The sequence below is a fragment of the Seriola lalandi genome, unplaced genomic scaffold (assembly GCF_002814215.2).
Source record: "Seriola lalandi dorsalis isolate HSWRI2012SDOR001 ecotype SW California unplaced genomic scaffold, Sedor1 jcf7180002054575, whole genome shotgun sequence".
NCBI classification, from domain to species: domain Eukaryota; kingdom Metazoa; phylum Chordata; class Actinopteri; order Carangiformes; family Carangidae; genus Seriola; species Seriola lalandi.
In genome coordinates this window covers 826878-849583 of record NW_019525128.1, presented here as the reverse complement: position 1 = coordinate 849583, position 22706 = coordinate 826878, and the positions used below count along the sequence as shown (strand labels likewise).

The 22706-nt window shown below is 43.4% G+C and overlaps 1 protein-coding gene across 1 annotated transcript in view; it reads right to left on the bottom strand.

Moving 5' to 3' along the window:
• col4a4 (collagen, type IV, alpha 4) overlaps nt 1–22706 on the bottom strand; it is a 51560-nt gene continuing 28854 nt past the window's right edge. The window contains exons 24-47 of the mRNA XM_087176969.1: nt 22320–22426; nt 21192–21375; nt 20985–21053; nt 20777–20884; nt 20622–20690; nt 18789–18938; nt 17769–17930; nt 17443–17610; nt 17221–17364; nt 16760–16867; nt 12343–12521; nt 12015–12078; nt 11817–11891; nt 11601–11708; nt 11277–11384; nt 10681–10752; nt 9955–10083; nt 9726–9833; nt 9493–9648; nt 9066–9314; nt 8772–8888; nt 6081–6269; nt 4598–4881; nt 1–3038 (exon numbers count right to left, since the gene is read on the bottom strand). Coding sequence (XP_087033095.1) covers nt 2781–3038; nt 4598–4881; nt 6081–6269; nt 8772–8888; nt 9066–9314; nt 9493–9648; nt 9726–9833; nt 9955–10083; nt 10681–10752; nt 11277–11384; nt 11601–11708; nt 11817–11891; nt 12015–12078; nt 12343–12521; nt 16760–16867; nt 17221–17364; nt 17443–17610; nt 17769–17930; nt 18789–18938; nt 20622–20690; nt 20777–20884; nt 20985–21053; nt 21192–21375; nt 22320–22426 — 3365 coding nt within the window. The 3' untranslated portion in view covers nt 1–2780. The remainder of the gene's footprint in view (nt 3039–4597; nt 4882–6080; nt 6270–8771; nt 8889–9065; nt 9315–9492; nt 9649–9725; nt 9834–9954; nt 10084–10680; nt 10753–11276; nt 11385–11600; nt 11709–11816; nt 11892–12014; nt 12079–12342; nt 12522–16759; nt 16868–17220; nt 17365–17442; nt 17611–17768; nt 17931–18788; nt 18939–20621; nt 20691–20776; nt 20885–20984; nt 21054–21191; nt 21376–22319; nt 22427–22706) is intronic.

Here is a 22706-nt window from a genome sequence, read left to right as displayed (position 1 = left end):
GAAAGTTTGATGCAATTTATTGAAGTCGTCCATCCACAGAGTAAAATGTTTCACAAGTGTTAGTGGGAAGTTTCCTCCTACAGAGATTAAAATATCACCGACAGATTTAAATACAATAAAAACAGAATGAAGACACAGTGATACCTCCCCCTCCTCAGGTAATATAGAAGTCCCACCCACTTGATTTTCTGTACCTGGTATTCTCTGTTAGAGTCTCAGATTGACAAGGATTTCTACACTTTAACAAACCAAAACCAGTGTTTGGTCTTTAATATAAAAACAGACCTCTCCTATCTTTATCTTTATCACCGAAACAAGCATTGTCTTTTAATAAAGTTTGATGAAAGAAATTGTCTATGATGTCACTGTTAATGACACAATACTTTTTTTTCTGATAGTTTTTTTACATTAAATTTTCATCCTGATAAATCAGAGTCTGCCATTGTTAACACATGTTCATGTTTGTCATTTTATTTTGGCGGAGGATGGAGAGGGGCGGGGCTTCACTGCGTCATCATTTTCCAAAATAAAATAAAAACGAACAAATGAAACATCAAATAGCACCAACATTAATTTCAGGCTAAATAAATACTCTGATGACATTTACAGTAAAAATATAAAACGGTTGAGTTCAAACATATTTACAAATCACAGAGAGATAATACAGTAACAGAACCAGGACTAGGACCAGACCAGGACTAGGACCAGAAACTGAAACAGGATCATATATAGAAGCTGAACTGAAAGCAGGAAGTCACTTAAAGTGAAGTTTTTAAATATGTTTTCATAAGTTCATTTTTTTATTGTTATGTCATGTTTTTATATGAAACTATCAGACAAATATTCAAGTGAACTTTATAACACAAAGAAATATTCAAATCAACAAAGTAAAGAACGAAAAAGACTTTACAGGATGAATGTGGAAGATAAAAACTCAGCTCTCATCCGCTTCTGGTTCTGAACCTGTCCTGGTTCTGGTTCTGGTTCAGTGCTGCAGCTCATGTTGTTCAGATTGTCACTACTCGTTTGTTTAGAGTTAAATGAGCCTTGAGTCCAATCATTTCTGTGTTAAACTGCAGACATTTCTTGGTTTTTACACTGAAACTGAAACATGTAAAAGAAGCTGAGGGAGGAGCTCGAACGTCTGATCTGAAGAAAACTGGAACAAAAACACATTTCAAGGTTTAAGGTCAAATATATTCACAGCTTCTCACACGAGTCTGTCCCTACTTATTCACAAAATACTGACTGACCAATCACACAAAGTCGCTGCCTCTCAGCTGGCCAATCAGAATGCATTTTCACTGCACTTCTGGTTGGGCTGTGGGCGGGTCTGGAGGCGGGGATAAATTTCACTCAGGTGTTCCTCTGATAACGAGAGAGCGTCACTCCAACGCAACAACCAATCAGCTGTCACTGGATGTGACATCACAGGATGTGACTTTGCAATGTCAAAACCTTGTAACTTGTCAATAAGCCAATGACGACATGATCTACCAGGTTTTAAAATCCACTTAAGTATGTAAAACCAGTCTGGTTTCCAGAGCAACGACATTTTTGTGATACGAGGTTTTCACCTGACAACAGTGACAGTAATAAATATGACTTGGAACAAATGAAAAGTTATTCTGTTAAATTCATCACAACATCACGTCAGGGTTCAAACTGGGGTTGAACGATACGAGTCAAAGTTATTAATGAGTTACTACTGAGATGAGAGATTTCACTTTGTAAAGTACATTGTCGAGAAAAGTGTTGTATAAATAAAGTTTATTATTGTTATAAGTTTATTATGTGAGTGCTGGTTCTGTGCTGCTGTTGGCTGAAGGTCTCAAACTATCTCTGACCTTACATGTAGCTGAAGTTATAAACAGGACGGGGCCAAAAGAACTTTTCAACTTTTACGTTTGGACAAAATTATAAATAAATAATAACATTTTATGCAGAGAACAGCATGTGTGCATTCAACAGGTTGGCACAAAGGTTATTTATAATTATTGATTATCCATCATAAGGTTTCCTTTGACTGGTTCAACCACAAATACTGACAAACAACTCACTGTTTTTACTTGTGTAAGATTGAAATATTTCTGACTTTAGCGCCTCCTAGTGGTAAAAGACAACACTGAGGAAACCAGCACATAGACTTCACCAGACAAAAATATTAACAAGTTCATTCTTAGCTGGACACAAGCAGGTAAAATAAACTGTCTGATCATGTTGTCAGGTCAGTTGTCCTACTGCTGGATTTTCAACCTGCTTGTGGGAAACACAGGTATGTTATACTGAAGATCTCGCAGGACCTGGTTCTATGTGTTGAAATGGATTAGGACCTCTGTTTATTCTAAGAAAATGGTTTTGTCTAGAGGAAACCTGGAAAAACTGTTAAGATCAAAGTCCTGGTTTTGATCAGATGACCTATTTATTGATGAGTCTTTGAGATCAAACATCATGCAACCTAAAATGAAACAGTGACATCACACAACCTCAGTTCAAACATCCATGACGTTTGGTAACAAGATGTTAATCAGTTTGATCATTTGTACTGCTCTGACTCACTCCTGTTGATCTGAACAGGATTGATTGATTGACTGATTAATCGACTGATTGATTGATTGGCAGCGTTATCTTTAACATGACAGTCTCTCCTCACAGAGACAAATAAACGAGTCTCGTCTTGTGTGTCCCCTCGGTGGAAGAGGAGCTCCTCCCTCCTGCAGGAGGAGGTGGTGAAGCATCTCCTCACTCCCTCCTGCGGGAGGAGGTGATGTTCCCCCTACTCACTTCCTCATGCAGACGTTGCACCTCCCGATGTTCCCCCTCTGCTGCCAGGCCTCGGTCAGCGTGGTGGAGGGCTTGTTGGAAGTGGAGGTGCTCGTGTCCACTCTGGTTAACCAGAAGCTGTAGATGTTGGCAAAGTAGTGGCAGGTTCCTCGAGGCCCCTGACACTCCACGAAGGGCTGGGCCCTGAAGTCTGTCAGACAGCTACCTGATGATGTCAGAGACTGGCCGCCGCCCTCATCACCGGCACCTGTATGCTGCAACACACACAGGAAATTACATCATTATCAGGTGAGAGGCAGACTTCCTCACAACAGACAACAGTATTAGTTACAGCACCAGTAACAGTATTTTTCAGTATAGTTTAACTTTAGTTAAGTTTAAGTTTAGTTTTAAGAGTACTAATGACAGTACCATTATTTTAATAATTATTGTTGGTATTGTTGGAGTAGCAGTAGTAGTGACATTTGCATATATAATATTTGTATATGCAGTATTAGTAGTAGTAGTACCATAGTCTTGTAAGTGTTAGCAGTAGCAGGTATTAAGTGGTACGATAGGTTGTAGTAATTTCAGTGGTACTGCAATCACAGTATTAGCAGTAGCATTAGCAGCAGCAATATTAGCAGTAATACTGTAGTGGTAGTGGTAGTAGTAGTAGTAGTAGTAGTACTAGTAGTAGTAGTAGAAGCACTTTAAGGAGTGCAGTAACAATATTAGCTGTAGTATCAGCAGCTGTGTTATTAGTAGTATTAACAGCAGTATTAGTATTGCGATGACAGTATTAGCAGTGGTAATATACACCACCTCCTCCTTCTCATGTCACTGTTATGCAAACGACACACAACTATACTTGTTGTTCCAACCAGATGACCACACTGTCTCTGAGCAGATCCCAGCCTTTCTCTCTAACATATCTGCATGGATGAAGGAATGTCACCTTCAACTAAACCCTTTCTAAGACTGAACTCAGTCATCCTGCCCAGTCACCTCTTCATCTCTCACCCCAACCAAGGTCTAGAGAAACCTGGTGTCATGTTTGATGACCAGCTCTCCTTTTCTGACCATGTTGCATCATCTCCTGGTCATGTCTCTTTGCTCTATACAACATCAGAAAAATCTGGTCTTACCAGTACTCCACCGAGCTCTTAGTCCAGACCAGGTCATCTCTCACCTGGACTGCTGCATGCTCTTCTAGTGGACCTCCCCTCACACTGTGAAACCCTTACAGATGATCCAGAATGCAGCAGCCTGTCTGGTCTTTGATCAGCCTAAAAGGTCACATGTCACTTTGCTACTCATTGACCTCCACCAACTGAATGTGGTCTGTCATCACCATCCTGCACACAAGAAAGTCTCAGTACAGACTGTTCTGGTCTATGGATCCCTGATGGTGGAACAAGCTACCAAAGTCTATTAGAGCAGGAGCGTCCCTCTCTATCTTGAAGACTCTGTTGAAGACTGGTCTCCTCTCCTAACACCTCTAACACCATAACATGTCTAACTAGCTCTTACTTTGAACTTTACCGGCACTTTTATATATATTATCTATCTATATTAAATACATGTAGTACTTAGTCCTTACACCAAGGTCTCTACTGCTCTGAAGCTTTAGTGGTGTCCCTCACTGTAAGTCTCCTTGGAGAAAAGCTTGTGATAAATGATTAAAGGTAAATGTAAATGTAAATGTAGTTGTATTCCAGTAGTAGCAGTACTTTTAGTTCTGCAGTAGCCGCATTAGCAGGAGAGTTATTAGTATTATTAGCAGCAGTAGTAGTACTGCAATTAGCTGTACTCTCACTACTGCAGTACCCACCATGAGGAAGGAGTATCCGGTCCACAAGCTCGTCCACTTGGGGGGGCAGTCTGGCTGGTCGGCGGTCTGGCTGTGCAGTGCGACAGGTGCGGAGGGGGCTTCACACACTACACAGCGGCTGATGTGATCTTCAATGGAGGGTCCGCCCACAGGTATGCTGGGTACCGCTGCCGTTGTCGACAACCAATAGGATTTATCATTACGACTGGCGTAAGAGCAGGCTCCCATGTTACAGGAGGAGAACGGCATGGTGGAAAAGACTTGCATACACGACCCCGCTTGACCTAGAGATATCATCAGTACAAATATTAATCAAATATAAATCTAATTTAAGTTATCAAATATTTTCAACAGCTCAATTTACAATAACAACGATCTTTGAATCAGTTCTAATGAAGGAACATGTTATTGTTTATGGAGGTATGTCAGTGGTTCTCCAAGAAGAACTGCAGGAACACCTTGAGGAACTCCTGAACTCGACTGACACATCCTCTTTAGAAGAGGTCACAAAGCTCTGCAGTGTCACCATTTGTGGATTAGATTCATCCTCAGCCCTGGACACTGTGGTGCTGTGTTGGTTGATTCTTAAGCATCTTGTGGAGGTTTAGGGACAATTCCTGTGGTCTACCAGACCACAGGAATTGTCCCTAACCTGTTGCAGATTCTGTTTGTCATTAACAGAACCTGAAGGTGCAGTTGATGATCTGGTTCTGTCGGCTTCATCGGGATGACAGCCAGTACCTACCAGTCTGAGGTTGTGGTCTGGTGGAAACCAGTTGATTGTTCCCTTTAGGCTGAGAGGGAGTTACTGCCCCAATTGAAGGAGTTCAAGTATTATCAGCAGAGTCAGAAGTCACCTGGACTCTGTCTCAGACTATGGTGCTTCAGAGGCTCTGTTTCAGTCCCCTGTTCCAGTACTCAGCTGTGGTCCTTGGCAGGGTGTCTGGAGCCAGCCTCAGAGACAGGGTAAGGAGCTCAGAGGAGAACCACTCCTCCTGTATATTGAAAGAAGTCAGTTGTTGTGGTTCAACACCTGGGTTCCTCCCTGTGGAGGTTTTTTGGCCAAGAGATCCCAGAGCAGACCCAGAACAGACTGGTTGATTTTATATCCCTTAAGACCTGGGAACACCTCAAGCTCTTCCAGGAGAAGCTGGAGGATGTGGCTGGGGGATGTTGGGCTATCCTTCTTAGCCTGGATGGATGGATGGATGGATGGATGGATGGATGGATGGATGGATGGATGGATGGATGGATGGATGTTTTACATCATATATTAAGCCCAAGGGCCCTTGTTTTCAGGAACAAGAAGTAAACAAATCATCAACATCTGGGCACAAGTCCTGGGATGGGGTACGTCTGGAGTAAGACTAAGGTGTTGAGAATGTTGGCATTGAATTATCTGTGAGACTATATGATCATTTTTAGTTCAACAGCATGAGAACCTTAGTATGTGTCTTTATAAGTTTATGTGTGTAATAGATACCCAGGTCCTGAGTGTGAGCCTTCTCCTGGCCCTCCAAGTAGAGCAGACTGTATCCGTTCCACAGGGGCCTCATGTTTAATGGACAGGTGGGAATGTTCTTTGATTGGCTGTGCCTAACCAACAGGAAGCCCGAGTTCAAGTTTCTGGATATTCCAGGAGAACCGCGGTCACCGACTGGACCAGCATCACCTGAGACAAAGACCACGACAGGACGTTAAATCAACAACACAAATCCACACAGATGACACACAACCACCGTACAAACAAGTCTAACACAAACTGTTGAGTAAATACTGCACTGTGCTCGCTGGCCTGCAGGCTGAGGCCTTTTTATAATGTGGTCTCAGAGGCTCATTTGTTTCTCGACCTGGATGTATGTTACCTTCAGATAGCTGATGCTCAGTTCACTGTCAGGCTTTTTATTCATCATGAAGTGAAAACATGAGATCCACTAACAGAAAAAGTAAAACTCAGTCATGACTGGATTCATCTCCTGAGGGGTCCTGGGTATTGTTGGATCCCTGCTAACTCCCAGTATAAATGGTAGTTTAAAAATTTTCCTGGACAACAAGAAATCAAACAGAGCTCTAGAACTGAAGCAATTAATCCATTAGTCCACTGATAGACAGTTAAAACACAATAAGTTTGCTCATTGATTGAGTCACTGAGTTACTCTGTTACTCACTATTCACATATATGAATATTTGCAAACTTAACATTTTTTTGTTTTTGACTGTTGGCCTGATAAAATGAAGCCATTAGAATGTGTTAACTACTAACTATTTTCTGATATTTTAACATAAAGAGCCCTCTCTTACACCAAAGTGAACTGGCTTTGCTAGTTTCAGACACACACTTTTTCCCTTCCGGCTCCAACGTTGAAATAGCAAATACACTTGCTCCCATCTGAGCGCCCATGGGCATGTTGGTGTTAAACTGAGGTGTAGTCAGGAGCATTGTTGGTGCATTCTTATCTTGAGGCTCCTGAAAGTGATTGACCAACAGAAACCTGGTCTGAAGGGTACATTATCAAGAGAATGATATAAGCCTACACAGGCAGGCACACAATGAGCTTATGCACAAGCGAGTGAGCCACAGTATTTCACATTAATCACCTTCATAACAATAAAAATAATGATGATAATAATAATAACTTTATTTATATAGCACCTTACCCTACAGAGTTTACAAAGTGCTTTGACAATCAACACAAAAGCAAAGTTTATTCACACTTCTCATAATGTAACATAAAATAGGTTGTGGTTTGTGTCATTACTTCTTTGCCCCTAAGGACACACAGAGCTGTTCCTCCTGGTGCAGGACAACGCCCGGCCTCATGAGGCCAGAGTGTGTAGGCAGTTCCTCGATGACAAAGGCATTGATGCCATTGACTGGCCCTTACCTTCCCCTGACCTAAATCCTGGGGGGGGCCCTGGACAGTTTCTTGCTTTGCCAGGTTGGTAAATCAAGGCTTGTTCATAGTTCAGTTATAAAACCTGATTGGCTGCTGACATCACCAGGGATGTATCAGCATCTGGTTCAAAAGGAGCTGAGCCAACTTCACTGACAGTCGCGACCAGAGCTGAGAGTCTCTGTGTTGCTGATCCCTGAGTCTACCACCAGTTTGAACTTTCATCAGAGCTGTTTTTTTATTATGACACAAGTTTGTCAGTTTGTAAAGCTGACGACCTGCCATGTTGTTGTTTCTGCTCTGTGTCAATGACAGCAAAAAAAAAAGTGATTCTACAGAGGACGAGTCGACTCAGATTCTGGTCTGTACTTGTGTTCTTGTGATGCATCATCAGTCACAGATCAAGTCCTGTTCACATTCAAAGTCCACATTGAACCACGTCCAAGTCAAATGACGACAAGGGTTTTTCACATTTTATCAGGGACACTTTGGGAGCTGACTGTGTGGACTTGGGGTTGCCAAGTATCCACTGTTGTGCCAGTTCACACTTTAAAAGAACTAGTTCAAAGTTCAGTTCATACAGATGAAAATGAACTACTTCACATTAATAGCTCATTTATTAAAATTTTGACAGTTCACAGTTCCAAAAAATGAATTAGTTCATGTTCATTTGTTCCGTTTATTTATTTTTTTCACCAGCCTCTAATCATTGCCACTCCCAAACTAAATGAATTATTGTTCATTACTGAAGAATCACAGACATGAGTGAGATAATCTGTCTGGTTCTTCACTTGTTTGTTCATAAATCTGCTTCAAATGCTCAAACAAACTGGCTTCAGCAGTGGTAGATGCGTCTGCACCGTCTGTACCGCTAGCACCAGCCAAGCCGGGCTGTGTCTATGGAGACGTCATGCTTCATGCGGCGTGCTGTAAAACTGTCATAAAACGTGAGCAGCACATTCATGTTCATTATTTGTAAACTGATTCATTCAGTTCAGGGTTCACAAAAAATATCAATATCACAGAGACATGAGACTGGCGTCCCCTCGGGAGCTCACAGCCCGGGTCCCAAGGTGACTACCGTGGTCTCAGGGAGAACAGTCTTACCTTGACGAGGCCTTTAGTAATTTACCACTTACCTAGTAAAAAATAATAAGTAATTATAAAAAATAAGTGCAATTATGAAAATCTGACCTTAAGTAAACCAACTACGTAAAACAACATAAAACTAATAATAAGCGTTAGACAATCAGATTAACATAGACAGGTGGGGGTGTCACCTTTGGCTCCATCTACTCCTTGCTCCCCCTGCAGGCCTGGCTCTCCTTGGTTTCCGTCTCGACCTGGGGGCCCCACAAAGCCTATTGGTCCCAAAGATCCAGGATTCCCCCTCATACCTGAAACACACCATCCATTTCAATAATCAGCTGATGCTAGGAGTTTAACTTGGGAAGGCTTTATTTTCCATCTGCTGTGAATCAGCTGAGCTGGTTCTGGATTTGATTTTCCTAGAATCACATTTGTTCCAACAGAAAACAGTCTGAATGTGACCTGGTCCACTTCCTGTTGCTCACCTTTGAATCCCTTCAGGCCATTTTCTCCCTGGAGGCCAGCCTCTCCAAGTCTACCAGGGGGGCCAGGGGGGCCCGGGGGGCCAGGCTGTGGGGGAGGGTAAGTGGGACACGGGGAGACTCCGCCTCTTTCTCCCTTTGGACCCACTGGTCCATCAAGTCCTTTTGGTCCTGGAGGCCCTCTCTGACCAGTACAACCTTTAGGGCCCTGATTACCAGGTAGTCCCATCAGACCTTGTGACCCCTTCATACCTGATCTCACACACACACACACACACACACACACACACACACACACACACACACACACACACAAAATTAGATGTGGAAGCAGTCAGTGGAGTCACTCAAACACTCACCATTCCAGTGTTGTTGAGGTATAACCTGCTCTAAGTGAGGGTCTGTCTCTGATACATGGAGAGAGTCTGACCTTTCACTCCACAGTCTCCAGGGTTGCCTGGCAGTCCTTTGGGTCCCAGAGATCCCTTTGAGCCAATTTGACCCCGGCATCCTGAGTCCCCATTGTCCCCTTCATCCCCAAGTACTGGAGGGTTAGGACCTGGATCCCCCATGTCCCCAGCACAACCTGAAACACCAACCCAGGTCAGAGGTCATCCAGTGTGATCTGCTGAAATTTATTAAACCTGAATGTTAAAGTCTGACCTGGCTCTCCATCTTGTCCAGAACAACCAGGATCTCCACATGGGCCTGAGACTGGATTTTGACAGTTGGGTCCACGTTTACCTGGAGGTCCAAAACTACCTGGAGGTCCTGCAACAACACATGAAGACACATTATGGACAGAGAGTCAGAGTGAAGGTCTGGTCTTCAGATGGATCAGTGACGTTAACATCCCTGCTGCACTGACTCAATGTATCACACTGTTACAGACCTTTGGGTCCTGGGGGGCCGTTGGGTCCTGGTTGTCCAGGCTGGGATGGACCAGAGGGACCTGAAGGACCTGGAGGACCCTTATCCCCTGGAAGACCCTGGAGACCCGGAGGACCCTGCACACCCAGACCTAAAAAGACGATGGACATTTAGAGGAATCAGTTTTTTTTAACATTATTTTAAAACTAAATATGTCTCTAACTGAACTCTGACAAGAAGAGGTTCAACAAGATCCTTCCACCATTATTCTCTTGAAGATCTGCTGTAAAACCAGATTTGTGTGACTCTGGACCACATGTTGAACACAGTTTGCAGTCACCACTTATTGCCCCTTCATCCAGGTTTTCATCATATCCTCATTTCTCACATGTAGAAACTTGTTCAACCACAAAATCACCAACAGGTCAGGTTCATGCCTAGAACAGCTGTCATCACATCAAGTATGGAGCTTTGGTCGAAGAGTTCTGGTGTAGAGTCCCTATCAGACCCAACGCACTTTCTTCAAAGACAAAGGTATATGTTTGTTTTGGAGACAAATAAATAACAATGACCTAAATCTGAACCTGAACCTAAACTTGACCCTGAACCTAAACCTGAGCTTGACCCGACACAGAGTCTGTTGCTGGAACCAATCAGGTTACGGTCAGGTTGCTGAACTCTACTTTGGTTGCATGATATCAGGTGGTTGTGTATGTGTGGAGATAAAAAAGATGACAATGGGTTTTACCTCTGGTCCCCATGTCCCCTTTCACTCCTTTCAGTCCATCCAGTCCATGAAGTCCCAGTGGTCCAGGAGGACCTGATGCAAAAAAACCATCCAGAAGAAAAACTTAAACAAACATGTACACTGTAATCTGTCAGGTCCATAAAGGTTTGGTTAGCAGCTACACTAATGTTGGTTATTTACATTGTGGCATCATCTCCACCTGGTATCTACCTGTCAGGTGAGTCTAGACAATGACATCTGATCACCTTTACATTTACACCTGGTATCAACAAGATAATTTTAAGTGAAGGGACGTGATGTGGGATACTCTTGAGGGACCACTATGACGTGCAGGTGTGGAGTCATGTGACAGAAAGATACGGCTGTAATTAGACTAAAACTGCTAACTGCGCTAGTATTTTATTGAATCTGAATACAGTTCCAAATCCGCTTAATGAATCCGAATCCTTTTGAATTTTTTCTTGATCCAGATCAAATATCCACCTGGAGACAGAAGGTCACCTCCACCCTCTTCCACTGAAGGAAAGCTTCTCTAAAAACCTTTTTAAAAAATCTAACATGGACACATGACAGCAGGTCTGGGTTTGAGTTCTGACCTTGGAGTCCCGAGCAGCCCTGCGCTCCTGGAGGACCATCAGCACCCGCTTTGCCAGGAAGACCTGGACAACCTGGACGACCTCCGGGACCTGAAGGACCGGTCACACCTGAAATAAACCAGACAGACAGACAGACAGGTTTAGGGTCAGTAGCTTGTATGGCTATAACTCCGGATGTAAATCCGGTCTTCCTCCCATTCTGCTCCCAGACAGATTGATCTGATGCTGGTTTTTACTGGTTTTGGTTGGTATCAGGTCACACAACTCAGCTCATGTTACAGAGTAAAGGTAAAATAATGATGAGGTCCAGGAGAACCTGTTTACCTGGTGAACCTGGGTCTCCATGGTGGCCTGGATCTCCTTTGCATCCTTTCTGTCCCGGAGGCCCGAGGAAACCAGGTCTTCCGGGATCTCCTCGAGGTCCAGGAGGTCCTGAGTTAGAGAAACATTCATACAGAAACTCACCTGATGGTTTAAACAATGATGACGTGTTTTATAATCGTTTTCATTACAAAACACGTTGCTCTGAGCAAGCCTCACCTGTGGGGCCAAAGTCTCCAGGAGGCCCCCTGTTTCCAGGTAGGCCAGGAGAACCAACAGAATCTCCTTTATCACCTGAAACACAAACACAAACTTTATACAACAAGCTGCAGGAGTCAAATCTTCGGTCTCTTTTATTTCATGTATGAAAAGCATCAAATCCATCTGCTGAGTCATGGTGGTCGGTTGACTTTGTACCTTTCTGTCCCGTACATCCTTGGTGACCAGGCTCTCCAGATTTCCCTGGACATCCTGGGTCACCCTGAAACCACAAATGATAACGATAACCACAATCAATATTTCTGAACAGGTCTTTTGTTAGACCCACCTTTGAATCTTCAAGTTGAAATCTTAAAGTTACCATGTGCAGTCACAAAGACCTGAGACAGTCCAGCCTGTACAGGTGTGACGAGCAGCTGTACTTCCTGTTTCACTCTCAGGTTAGGTTTCTGTAGTCACACTCTCAGATATCTCGACATCATTATATCTGACCAATGAACTCTTTTTTTGAACCTCTTTTTCTTACCTGATCTCCAGTTGGTCCAGGGAAGCCAATGAGTCCTGGAGGTCCTTGACGTCCAGGTGGTCCAGGGGATCCTGACATACCGCAGGAACCTGGCAGTCCTGGGCGTCCAACAATACCTGGGGGGCCATTGCTGCCTGGACACCCTGGCTTACCAGTAGCGCCTTGCACACCTTTACTTCCTGTAGAGATGTGTTTGATAATAAAGGATCAGTCTGATGTTGCTGTGTCACAGACCCTCATTTCTGCTCTTATCTCTTGTTCCTGTGGACCAGTTGTAGGGTTTGCAAAAACTTCACCAACAACATCTGTTGTACCACTGGTGCATACCCTCTCCAGGAAATAGCCACAGCCTTTAATCCTGAGTCCATCAGTCACAAAAGCTCACACCTTCTCTTGCCAACTCAGCTTTTACATGTCTGAGGAGATTCTCAGTCATCCAGATCATGCTTTGTCTACTTGCTCTCTGTAAGGTTATATTTGTGTTGCATGTTGGTAACTTTGGTTTAAGGATGTCCTGAATGTGAACTTTAGGTAGGCTGCTGACCTTTGGGGGAGCAGGAGATCACGGAGTCTGTTACACGTCAAGGGTTTTATGGTTATATTGGTGTTTAGAAGATTATCTACATCCTGGCAGAGATTTAGTGATGCAGGTACTTCCACGAGGATGTAAGCAATAAAAGTGAAACACTAAGAGAAAGGTTTTGAGGTTAAACAGATGATAATTATCAGGCCCTGATCAAGTTAGGATATAAGCAGCTCAAGTTCTGTCATTCAGTGAGAGACTTGGTTTACCCAGCACCAGATCTGTCCTTTGTGCACAAATAAACCAGCCAAACTGAAGCATTAACTTGTTGGTCTGATTTGTACACTTTTCCATCTCTCGGTCACAAGAAATCATCTTTTCACTCCCCAAAGGGAATTGGATTTGCTTGACGTTCTTGAAAATGTTTCTTTAGGTCTAACTGACTCATGTGGAAGTAACTGAACAAACTGCCAGAAATAAAAATGAAAGGAATAAAACCCAGAACACTACTGAGCTTAAGTTTAAGCAGAAGTGGTGACTGACTGAGATGTTTGTCCCTCTGGGTTTACAGTAGCTATGTATGACAAACCCATGCACTCAAACCATCCTCACTCAACTCAATACAATCTGACTGGACTGGACTTGACCTGACTCGGTTCCACCTGACCTGACTTCACCTTCATTCGTCCTGACTCAACACAACATGACTTGACACATTACATGACTTGACTCAACACACCTTGATCTGATATTTATACGTTTAGTGCCTGTGTTATTTTACATTTTGATTTAATTAGTTTTAATGTGTTCAGGTCATTTCTTATTTCTGCTGCTGCCATGAAACATATGAACAAACATGGCAGATCTCTGTTGATTAACTGTAGAGACGTGAACTCATACTGGATAGCTAGCAATGTGTTTTCAGACTTGTTGTGGTTGTTAAATTGTTACCAGCTCATGGTTTACAATAATGAAAGTTACATTTCAAAGTCGTCTGTTATAATTAGTCTTAAACTGTGAGATGAGTGGTAAGGTTTTCAGTGTATTTTCTATTTTACCAGAGTACCTGAATGCAGCACTGAACCTGACTCTGCCACTCAATGACTCAATTCCAATCAGGCTCCTACACCCTAACTCTGTGTGGAGTCACACTCGTGGCTGTGGAGGGTCTCTTCGTTAAAGAGATAGCTTAGGTTTGACGTGGGGTTGTGTGAGCATAGTGCATCATGCATAGTCAGTGTGTTACCTGCAGTAGATATAGATCAGCACGCTGCCAATTAGGAGAGGCAGCAGTAAACTGTGTAGTACAGCGTAATACAGTGCGCTCCACAGCAGCGCTTGTGCGTAGGAATGTAGTGTAGCGTACATACCTGGCCTGGCATTAGTCACAAGCCATTAAAAAAGTTCACTGTAAGGACATGCAGCGTTATAGACCCACAATTGACACTTTGTGACTCTTCCCACCATCAAACTATCACATTGATAGGAAACAGAGACAAAGGACCCTTCTCTCACAAACAGACCATGCTGTTCTCATGTCAGAAGGATGCACAATCAGGTCATGGGTCAAAGGGTCAGCTCCAGAGGATCCACGAATGCAAACCAGGCAAACTGGAGAATATAGGCAAAATCTCCAGTTTGTAACAATAAGACTCTGTCTAATGATATTTGATCGTTTCTTATATAGGACAAGTAACAACAAAAGGACTGATTAACACTAAGGTGTGAATCCTGGCCTCTCTGTGCCATGCATGAATACACACACACACACACACACACACACACACACACACACACATACACACACACACATACACATACACACACACAAACACACACACCAACATCCCTTCCTCTGTCCCTCTCTAAACATCCAGAATGTCCATATTATTATTATTACGGTAAAAGAACTAATGTGTAATCCACATTTATAGACTATTCGCTTTAGGAAATGTTTATATTGTTGATTGATCAGTTAACCACTTGTATCATGATTAATTCCAGGTTTGAAGGATGTAATATGAAATCAACACTCCTATTACTCCTCTCTGCCATTATTAGTGCAAGTAGTTTATATGTTATTTCATTTAATGTTTTATGGTCATGGTGGAAGACTGATGTGCAAGTTTATAGGTAAACTCTAGAATTAAACTATTCAAAAGTTCTGTGGAAAATTACTCACTTCTCCAAGTTGAAACACAGGAGAAGAAGGGTGTGCCAGCCCCCAGTGGATAAAACAGTCGTGATCAGTTCACACATAGCTCAATAGCTCTGTGGTCCAGGCTCTTACCAACAGCCCGGTTCTGTAGCTATGTAAACTCTGAGCTCTAAGCCGCTAGCCACAAACTCATGGCTCTTAGCCATTTTTGCACTTAAACGATTTGTCCGCATCCTTTATTCTTTTTTTGCCACATGCTCCAAGTAACACAGGCAATGTTTTATTTTTATAAGCCAATTCAAGACCATCTGAACCAAAACAACAGAAGTAGCTCAGAGTAATTTTGTAACTTTTAATTATTATCAAGTTTTCCTTTTTGAAGATTTTTGACAGTCTCCTCTAAAGTTATCCAGCCAAAGTGAAGAGCATTAGAGTTTAATTCATATCAACCCACAAGCGACGCCAGCTGATAACATCTGCACGACCTCCTGCAGAGAAGCCCAGCAGAAATCAAGAGTTCCCGAGACAGAAAGTCTCCTGGCAAACTCCACCAGAGCTGAACCGCTGAGACACCGGCAGAATCCGTCACCGTGATAACGGGACACGGCCTCCAGGAGAACCCACCTAGATCCCACGTCTCCAGGGTTACCACGGCAACCACAGCCACCTGGGTTCCATCCAAGGGTCTTCAGCTACAGCGCAACTCACAGTAGGCCGTTCTTAACACTCTGCTCATGACTGGGTTGATGTCGAAATATAGCAATATTTAATCATCAAACCTAATTCGTAGATGTAGCATCATTAGCTGTATAGCCATAACATATTCTCTCCCACCATTGCCAACTCATTTCATTATTATTTTCATCTTTATGATTATTGCACCTTGCATTTATTCCCAGTTGTTGTACTGTTGTGTTCTTTTGACGTAGAGACTGGAGATCCATTGAATTGAGAAGTCATGGCTTCTGATATGAGAGTGATCACATTAATCAATTAAGTAATTCATTGTTGTCCTCCCTAAGGACTGGTGCCCCTTTCAATGACAGCAAACTCTAAATTGTGGTATTCACAATACACTAGTGCCAAAGGAAAGTGTTGCTTTCATGAGAAAATGAAGCGCTGAAAATATTCTACATGAAGTGTACATTGCATCTCTTACGACGCAGTTCGGTGGCGTGATCTACAGATTCAGCCTCTCGTCCATTTTTCACGTATTCTGTGCACATCTCTCAACAAACACAGACAGATAAAAGACCTGTTCTTTTCTATGTCTAGTCTGGATCTGAATATGACACTTTTTTTTTTTTTAACATTTTAGCAGCTGCATGTGGAGACAGAGACATTGTACTGACATTTTCTGTCAAAAAGTAATTGATTAATTAATTAATAATGAAGAGAAATCTAACATTCCAGTAACAATTTATGACTCATCCTTTGGAAATAACTGCACAGAGCTCTCATTTGTTGGTTTGTGGCCTTTTATCCATCATGGACTCAAAGTGGGACCGCCCTCTGGGACTCTGGTCTGTAAACCTACACTACTGCAGCCTCTGTTGAAGACTCAATAACCAACTCCCAATTCAGGGGGGAATGAGGCAGAGCCTTCACACAGACACATAACAGAGTAAGAGTAGGTTGGGGGAGGGTGTTGGTGCGGGATGGGAATTGTGTATGACATTAAACCCTGCAACACTGGTCTCTACGGTAACAGTCAATGATAATTATTTGGCTCTGACCTCGGGGTCCAGGGAAACCCTTGATTCCGGCGGGTCCTGGTTTTCCTGTCTCTCCTTTGATTGGGACACACATGGTATCTCCTGGAGGCCCTGGGGGCCCTTTACATCCTGAGGGGACACACAGGAGGGTTTTCAACACAGCTGAGGTGAGATCTGTGTCAGCAACATGTTTCATTGTTTATTAACACTACTGTACTGAATTCATGCAGTTAATACAAGGAGTACAGTACTGCGGCAGGGATTATAGTACTGCAGGGATTATAGTACTGTAGCAGGGATTATAGTACTGCAGGGATTATAGTACTGTAGCAGGGATTATAGTACTGCAGCAGGGATTATAGTACTGTAGCAGGGATTATAGTACTGCAGCAGGGATTATAGTACTGTAGCAGGGATTGCAGTGCTGCAGCAGGGATTGCAGTACAGTAATAGTATCTGTAGTAGTATCACTTAGCATTTACCCTTCTCTCCTTTTGGCCCATCACATCCTTGAGCTCCATCTCGTCCATTGAACCCTCTCTCTCCTGTCCATCCTGGCGCTCCAGTGGCCCCAGTCTGTCCTGAAGCCCCTTGCACTCCATACGTGCCTTGGGGTCCCAACAGACCTGAAATAGAGTGTCTTTCAGAGAAATTGTGTCATCAGGAAACATTTAAACACAGGTGTGTTGGTGGGAGGAGCTCACCTTTCTGACCGTCGGGCCCTGGCAGTCCAGAGTCTCCAATGGGGCCAGAGGGGCCCTGGGGCCCCGGGTATCCTGGGACACCTGGAGAACCTGGTTTCCCTAAAGGGCCTTGAAGGCCAAAGCCTGGAGGACCCACCTCCCCAGTCTCACCTTTCTCTCCCTGAAAACCTGAAAATTAAACATGATGTCACCACAGATTAACAGACAGCACTGAAACTTTAATATTTTTCTACAGAGAAGAAAGAAGTCATACTGATTAAGTTTTATTTTAACAACGAGCTTCTCTTAAATATGTAATGTAACATGAAGTAAAGTAAAGAGTTTACCTGGGGGTCCAGTGGGTCCCTGAGGGCCAAAGGGGCCCCTGGAACCGGGTTTCCCTATGTCACAGAGGCCAGGTGAAGGACCTGGGGGACCAGTGATACCTGGGGCTCCATCCTGCCCTCTCTGGCCATTCGCTCCAGGGCCCCCGGCCAGACCCTGGACTCCTGGACAAACACAGAAAACAAGTGAGGTCTTATCACAGCAGAACAGAGGAGACGTAGCAGGAGTGAGTGTGGATAAGATCAGATCAGATCAGATCAGATCAGATCAGATCAGAACAGATCAGATCAGATCAGATCAGATCAGATCAGAACAGATCAGATCAGAACAGAACAGATCAGATCAGAACAGAACAGATCAGATCAGAACAGATCAGATCAGATCAGAACAGATCAGATCAGATCAGATCAATTCAGTTCAGTTCAGTTGAGATTAGATAAATTCAGTTCAGTTCAGTTCAGTTCAGTTGAAATCAGATCAGTTCAGTTCAGTTCAGTTGAAATCAGATCAGTTCAGTTCAGTTGAGATCAGATCAGTTCAGTTCAGATAGTTTCAGATCAGATCAAATCAGATCAAATCACCATACTTGACTTCCTCTCACAGTCGACTCTTTACTTCTTCCTCTTACTTGGGTTTTTCCCGCGATCTTTCATTAATATTCTGACACATTTTCAGGATGATGAACAGGTTGTACCTGGACCACTGTACAGGTGTGTGAGGGTGTAACACTCATCACACTGCTCATTTCATTATTATTTTCATCTTTATGATTATTACACCTTGCATTTACTCTGTAAATAGTAGTTATATAAACTCCTTTATTTACACCCAGTTGTTGTCCTGTTCTATTCTTTTGACTTAGAGACTGGAGATCCATTGAATCGAGAAGTCATGGCTTCCGATATGAGATTGATAAATTTGGCAATGAAGTAATTCATTGTTGTCCTCCCAGAGGACTGGTGCCCCATTTCAACGAGAGTAAATTCTAAAATATGGCTTTCATCTCAGGTCTAGTCATTCACCTTGTACTCCGTCTATGCCGGGGGGACCAGGAACTCCTTTAGGTCCCTGAGAGCCCAGTGGTCCTGGGAAGCCAATGGGTCCTGAGGGTCCGACATCAGAGTCTCCTGCTGGGCCCCTGAGCCCAGGATAGCCTGGAATCCCTGGAGAGCCTGTACACACACAGTTAAACATCTGATGAGTCAGTCTCTATTCTGGGTTCTCATGTTCATACCTGAACAAGTTCTCAGAGGGAAAACCTTTTTCATCAGCCTGGTCCTCTGCGCAGGGACACAACTTCTGTTACACCTGTTCTTCATCCATGTGTTTACATGCAAGAAACTAAAGCAGCATAACCGGTGTGTTGTTAGTGGACATTGTGAACAGGTGAAACAGGAAGTTGACTGTGGATGTTGGGTTCACTGACTGAGCCTGTGTAGCTCACACCTGCAGATCGTATCAGATGAAGGTCAACAGTTGGAGCTCTGACCAGGGTTAGCTTCAGGACTTTCTTCCTGTTTACTTTCTCTCTCCCACCTCAGACACATCTCATAATGAGAGCCGAGAACACTGTCACCTGACTTTTACTGATGTGTTTTGGTTAGTTTAGACTGTTTTTCACCTCCTTTTCCCTCTGAGACTCATTTATTTGTCATAATTGCTGTGAAGTCTTGAGTTATGGCTAGAAACTGTTTTGTGCGGTCACAGTGACCTTGACCTTTGACCTTTGACCACCAAAATCTAGTCAGTTCATTCTCGAGTCCCAGTGGATATTTGTGCAAAATGTTAAGGGATTCCCTTAAGGAGTTCTGGAGATATTGCATTCACAAACCCAAAACCTTGAGGCCTGGTGAAAGCTTTTACCAAATTTGAAGAAATTCCCTCAAGGTGTTAGGGAGATATTGTTTTCACATGGCCTAAACCACATTTAGTGAGGTCACACTGACCTTGACCTTTGACCTTTGACTACCAAGATCTAATCAGTTCATCGTTGAGTCCAAGTGAATGTTTGTGCCAAATTTGAAGAAGTTCCTTCAAGGCGTTATTAAGATATCGTATTTCACGAGAATGAGACAGACGGACAAACTGAAAACAATAAGCCTCTGACTCTGACTGTCGCCAGCGTGGAGACATAATATATCTAATATAGACCTAATTGTTCACAGAATAAATGACAAAAGAGCGTTAAGTTATCTCACCCTTCTCATGTGTTGAACTCTGTTCGTGCTAATGACCGCTGAAGGAGGTTGCAAACATTCATTCGTGAGTTAAACTTATTAACCAGCAGCTGCTGGACAACAGACAGGCAGGGAAAGACTGAGCGTGTGTTTGTTAGCATGTGAAGTGGGATGCGATTTATTTTATATGGTGTGTTATTTTTCAGATGTATGCCTCAGAATCTTTGTAGTTTTCAACAGAGTGAATGTTTTTGTGATTAATTCACTTTGTTACTTCATCTCAGACAAGGGTCTAGACGTGTTTCATTGTCATCTTTGGTTCCTCTGACACTTTTGTTTTATGGGACACAAAACAAGCAATGCCAAACCTTGAGATCACCACAAACAATTTGCTCCAGAATTAATTTGAGACTGGATACAGGCCACTTTCACTGAAGGGCCTATGCAGTTGGTTTGGTCACAATACGACTGCTGTGTTCTGGTCAAATGAATCCAACCAAGGGCGAGAAACCACCAGACTCTGATTCAACCAGACATGCTTTCATGGCTGAGTCACTGATTCAGAAAAATGGGTCCAGATGGGTCAGAACAGATGGTTTTGGTGTCATTTGGATCTTTGATCTATAAAACTACCGAGGTAAGACTCAGGTGTAAAGTAACCACTGACAGTGACTGTACCTGGATCTCCTCCGTAACTGAAGCCTTCAGATCCTTCTTCTCCAGTATCTCCAACAAGTCCTGGAGGCCCTGTAGGAGCCGGAGGCGAAATATGTAAAGATACTGTTATAGACAATCTACAGACATCAGGAGGTGTGACAGGTGTGCTCTGGTACCTTGTCGTCCAGGTAGTCCAGGAAGTCCAGACTGTCCTTTTTCTCCTTTAATTCCATCAGGCCCAGTGATGCCACGAAAACCTGAAGGACCTGGGAGTCCTGTGTAACCTGGAGACACAGACAGGTGGTCAGGCAGGTGAACAGGAAGTCAGACACACAGGTGGTTAGACAGGTGAACAGACAGACAGATGTTATGGGTGGTGTTTACCTGCGTTCCCAGTGTCTCCCTTCTCTCCTGGGGGGCCGGGGTTTCTGGGTACACAGGGCAGAGTGTCACCTGCAGGAAGAGGACCAGTCAAACAGGTAGTGGGAGGATTCATTGAGAGTTTAAATGAGGAGTTCTGGGAGAGCTAATGAAACATTGCTGGAGCAGGTTTTCACAGTTCTTTAATGTTGACTTCAGATTGATTCTTACCAGTAGCCCCTTTTGGCCCTGGGGGGCCCAGGATTCCTGGAGCTCCCGGCTCCCCAGGGGGCCCACGCTGTCCTATTGCTCCACCTACATCTGCTCCTGGAGAGCCTGGAGGTCCTGATGGTCCCTTTGGCCCTAAAAACCCTGGGAAGCCTCTGTCTCCAGGAGAGCTGGTGAAACTGTCACCCTGAACAGAAACAGGAGTCAGAACAGCCGGACCAGGAGCATCATTCAGCCAGAGGTGCTGCAGCTTTCATCACAGCAACAATGTGAATAAGCTTCCTGGTTTTACAGTTACTGTTTTACCAGTGGTGGAGCTGAAACTGAGTAATGATGAGTAAATGATCCCCACAGATGTACATGGATCTATCATTGACTTCCTGTGATACCGAAGAAAACCTGATGGTTGTGGGTCAGGTGGTCAGTTAGACGGAGTGGCTCTTGTCTATGACTTCTAAGCATCAAAATAATAATAATTTTTTTTTTAATGACATGATCTTTAAAATATTAAAAATGTTAAGAAGTATTTGTTTGCTATTTCAGTCTGATTGTACGTTAAAAGATCACATCCATGCCAAAAACTGGAGTATCAACATGAATAGCTGGTTAGCAGCAGGAACAGTTAAAAGGAAAGATGGTGAATCTGTCATATCTCTCCTCTGTCACAAAAAAACTGAGCCTCCCCTGTTCTCAGTTCAGTCCTGTTGTTTGATTGTTATCATTAAAATAAAAAGTGCTCTGAGACATTATTCTTACAGGGTCGGATGTGGACTGTCAAGATTTTTGAGATTTTCAAGTGGGTCATGAGTTGGAAAAGGTTGGGAACCACAGCTATAGAGAAAAGTCAGGGAGTCATTAAAATGTAAAGGGTTAATTTTCTGTGCGGAGGAATGAGATCAAGAACATTCATTAGATGAGGATGTAGTTTAGTTATGTTCTGTACATTAGTACAGAACTCAAGAGCTGTGAAATCACCACTAACTTCATGTCAATCTGATGTTCAGCTCTCTGTCTCTGGACTCCTCCATCCTCATCACTAACCATTCTGTTTCTGAGAAACTCTTTTTAACCCTTTCTATACTTGTACTACACTAACCTGTGCTGTGAGTTCACCTGGAGCATTTGACTCACCTGGGGACCAGGGTTACCAGGGGCGCCAGGGAGTCCATCACGTCCTCTTCTCCCAGAGAATCCTTGTCTGCCTGGGGGGCCGTACTGGCCAATGTTTCCTTTCTCACCTGGAGACAAACATCCAATCAGAGCCACTGATACAATGACACAAAATCACAGCTAAAGTCACATTAATTCATCTTCCTGATTTCTGCCTGATCACAAACACCTCACATTACCAACATCTGTATCAGTATTTCTTTTTTTTATTATATATTTTTTGGGCTTTTATTGGACAGAGACAGGAGAGAGACAGGGAGAGGGGGAATGACATGCAGTAAAGGGCCGTCCGATGCGGGATTTGAACCGGGGCCTGCTGCAGCGAGGACTGTAGCCTCTACACATGGG